The sequence below is a fragment of the Cylas formicarius genome, unplaced genomic scaffold (assembly GCF_029955315.1).
Source record: "Cylas formicarius isolate icCylForm1 unplaced genomic scaffold, icCylForm1.1 PGA_scaffold_7__23_contigs__length_41026272, whole genome shotgun sequence".
Taxonomy (NCBI): Eukaryota; Metazoa; Arthropoda; class Insecta; order Coleoptera; family Brentidae; genus Cylas; species Cylas formicarius.
In genome coordinates this window covers 25,127,965-25,131,430 of record NW_026844352.1, presented here as the reverse complement: position 1 = coordinate 25,131,430, position 3,466 = coordinate 25,127,965, and the positions used below count along the sequence as shown (strand labels likewise).

At 34.5% G+C, this 3,466-nt stretch overlaps 1 protein-coding gene across 1 annotated transcript; it reads left to right on the top strand.

Moving 5' to 3' along the window:
• Positions 1–1,860: 1,860 nt before the first annotated feature.
• On the top strand, positions 1,861–3,113 carry LOC132705593 (uncharacterized). The gene is made up of 2 exons (XM_060676270.1): positions 1,861–2,042; positions 2,545–3,113. Exons 1-2 carry the CDS (start codon positions 1,878–1,880, stop codon positions 2,815–2,817), a joined length of 438 nt encoding a protein of 145 aa, XP_060532253.1. The 5' UTR covers positions 1,861–1,877; the 3' UTR covers positions 2,818–3,113.
• Positions 3,114–3,466: the final 353 nt, after the last annotated feature.

The window sequence follows — 3,466 nt, the reverse complement described above, 5'->3', positions numbered from 1 at the left end:
CAGTGCGGAAATTGATTTTGCACGATCCTCATGTGACTTACCATGAGGTTGAGATATCTTTGAACATTAGTGGGATCAGCAAACATACAATTTTGCATGAACATTTGGCCGTTAAAAAAATGTTCGCGTTGGATTCCATACATTTAACATCAGCCCAAAAAAAGACTCGTGTTGATTGGTCGAAGGAAATGATAAAAAAATACGATCACGTCTACAGGTCTATGATATCGTGACAGGTGATGAATCATGGATCTATGCATATGAACCTGAAAGTAAGCAGCAGTCGACTGTGTGGATCTTTCAGAATGAGACCAAGTGCACAAAATTTGTTCGTGTGCGAAGCACCTCGAAACAAATGGTAGCCTGTTTTTTCAGGAAAACTCTCCACGTTGCAAGTGTTTCTTTGGTGAAAGGTAAAACAGTCAATTCTGACAAAACAAAACCATTTGCTTGCCGAAAGTCTTCGAAGAAATTAGAAAAACCAACCACGACGACAATGCAAACAAACTCCATTTTGAGCATTAAAAACGTGGATTTGATGAGCCATCCACCATATAGTCCTGATTTAGCACCTAATGATTTTTTTTTATTCTCATACATTAAGAATAAATTACGTGGGCAACGATTTTTAACACCAGATGCGTTTAAAAAGCATGTTTTGGAGGTGCCCGAATCGATGTGGAAAAAGTGCTTTTATGATTAGTTTTATCGAATGCAAAAGTGTAACATCGGGGTGAATATTTTGAGAAACAATAAAGTCATATTTATTCTGGAAATCTAAATATATAATAAATATAAAAATTAGTCCTCGTATATGCTAGCCCCAGGACGATATCTGTCCGGTGGCTATCCTTACTCCACTCTATCGAAACCACACTAATCGAAATATACTTCCAACATAAACTCTTGCCGCTTAGAGAATAGGAATCGTTATAGCACTGAATTATCCATGCGAAGGTCAATATGCGATGTGTTTAAACAGTGGAGTTCATTAACTTTATGAGACATTCTGTAATAACATTGTTAGTTCAAAAATGAGGCGACAACAAGTATTTTGTACGCGCATTAAATTCTGAATCGATGGCTCTTTTTCGTAATGAAAATATTGATTAACGTTTAATTAGAATGCCGATAGTGATGCAATTTAGTTAATTGCATCACCAATTTGATTACTTAGCTACTTATTACAGTTGAATTTGCTGAGCCCATAAAACCTCATGCACAACAAAACGTGTGTAAAATTTCTTAGTCCACTCGCCAAATATTTAAGATTTTTGGGAATCGTTCCCAACTACGACTGGAATAAAAACGATGTGATAAGTTCGAAACTATGTTTAGCATCTGCTACGGTTCTAGTGTTGATCCACATCGCACTGACGATATCTTCAACCTGGATAAAATTTTCTATCGACGACCCTTTCATATCAAACATACTTTTATTAATCACAGATATCAGTGGGTGTGTGGGTTGGATCTGTGCCATGAGTGACATATACAGGAAAAAGCAGTTGTGGGAACATTTCCTGCGGCAAATAGTTCATGTCGAAGAACGTTTGTCAATCAACTGCGTAGAATGTGAAAGGGGAAGATTTTATTCAAAACCTGTCATCCAATTTGTAATGCTGCATATATATGTTATATGGTATTTGGCATTCGATATATTTACTTACGGAATCAACATTGGTATTGAAAAATATTCGACATTTTTCCCAGAGTTGCTCGGGTATTACTACTACCTTCTAATATGGTTTCTCATTTGGAATTTAACATTGAATATTCGATACAAATATTCGAAAGTGAATCAAGCATTGCTCACTTTAAATATCACTAACGAAAGGGATAATGTGAAGAAGATTAGGATATCTAAAATTGTGGTCATGTCACTTGCTACTTTGGTGGATACGTTTAACGAATTGTTTGGCAAACAGGTTTTGATGATGTCGTTGTTTGTCAGTTCGGACGTATTAAATGCCTGCATTTCAGTATATCTTGATCTCTCTTTAGAGATTAGTTCAACGATTATCTACTTATGCTCGGTGTTGGTGAGTAGTCAATTTAAGCATCCATGCGTTGGCAGGGGAGTATTTCGAGATTTTTTTTATTGGGTCGTGAGTTGTTTTTATAGTACACTCGGTATAAGAATAATCAAATCTTCTTTTCAAGTATGTATAATATTCCACAGAATCAAATTGATTTATATAAAACAATAAGGGAATATTCGAACAAGTATGTTATTTTTGATTACTGAGTAAATTACTTTTGGCAACATTATCATTTAGGCCCCTCCTTTAGCTCCGCTCTCTTCAAACAAAATATATGGAGGTAAGCACTGGAACGTCAGCAACTTCGATTCACCAACAACTAGCTTTGTAAATATTATATTATTACAGTAGCTTGTGGAAGTTTTAGATATATGTTACGAAACTACGTTATTTTTATAAATAATACATATTTCTAGTATATTGCTAAAATATGTCCAAGACGGCAAGTTTCAGTAAAATCCAAAAATCGTTTTTATAGTTATAAACATTTTTGACATTTCAGGTTATGCTTTTTATGGTGATGCTTTGCTGCGATCTCGTAGTTAACGAATCAAAAAAAATTCTCGTAACTTGTGTAAACTATCAGGAAACGATTCCCGTGAGTTCCGAAGAATACTGTGAATTAAAAAAGCTGTGCGAAATACTCGAACTGAGGCCAATATCATTTACCGCCGCAAAATGCTTCGAAATTAACAGGTCCACGGTCTTCTCGCTAATGAGCCAGACTTTGATCTATTTTACTGCAATTATACAATTTATAGAACCAACGAACTAGATAAAGGAAGAAGCCGACGACAAGTCATTGTGAAGAAAACTAATGAAGAATGTATTAGTAAATATTTCGGTAGAATTTGTAATAAGACTAAACTATTAATATATTTACGTTTATGTTATTTACGGTTATGTTATGTGCTTGTATACCATCTTAGGGTGCTGAGGAAACAGGTTATGAATCAAGCAAAACGTAGAAGTGCTAGTGTACACAGGAATTTTTCTAAAGAGCTATCAAAAAATGCTAAACGTAAAACATTTATGGTTGGAATAATACAAAAATAATGGTGCTCGAAAAAATGGAACCACATAAAGTTATGTTTTTTAAGACAATTAATCAATATTTTTGAGTTTTTTTTTTTGTGTGATAAACTGTATAGACTTTACCTCATTCAATATTGACATTCCAAACTCGTAACCTGATAAACTGACAAATAAGATAACGTGAAATTAAACGGCAATAAAGGTTTTGTATGATATTTCGCTTGGTCCTGTATATCTGTATGTCCATAGTCCTAAAAAATAAAATTGATTACTTTATAAGAGTTTTATGTTATTGTTATATATGCTCATCATCCCTTAGTTTGTTGAACTCCGACTGGAATCGTGGGGACAAACCAACAGAAGGATTTCAGCCAGGCTCGAGGAATATC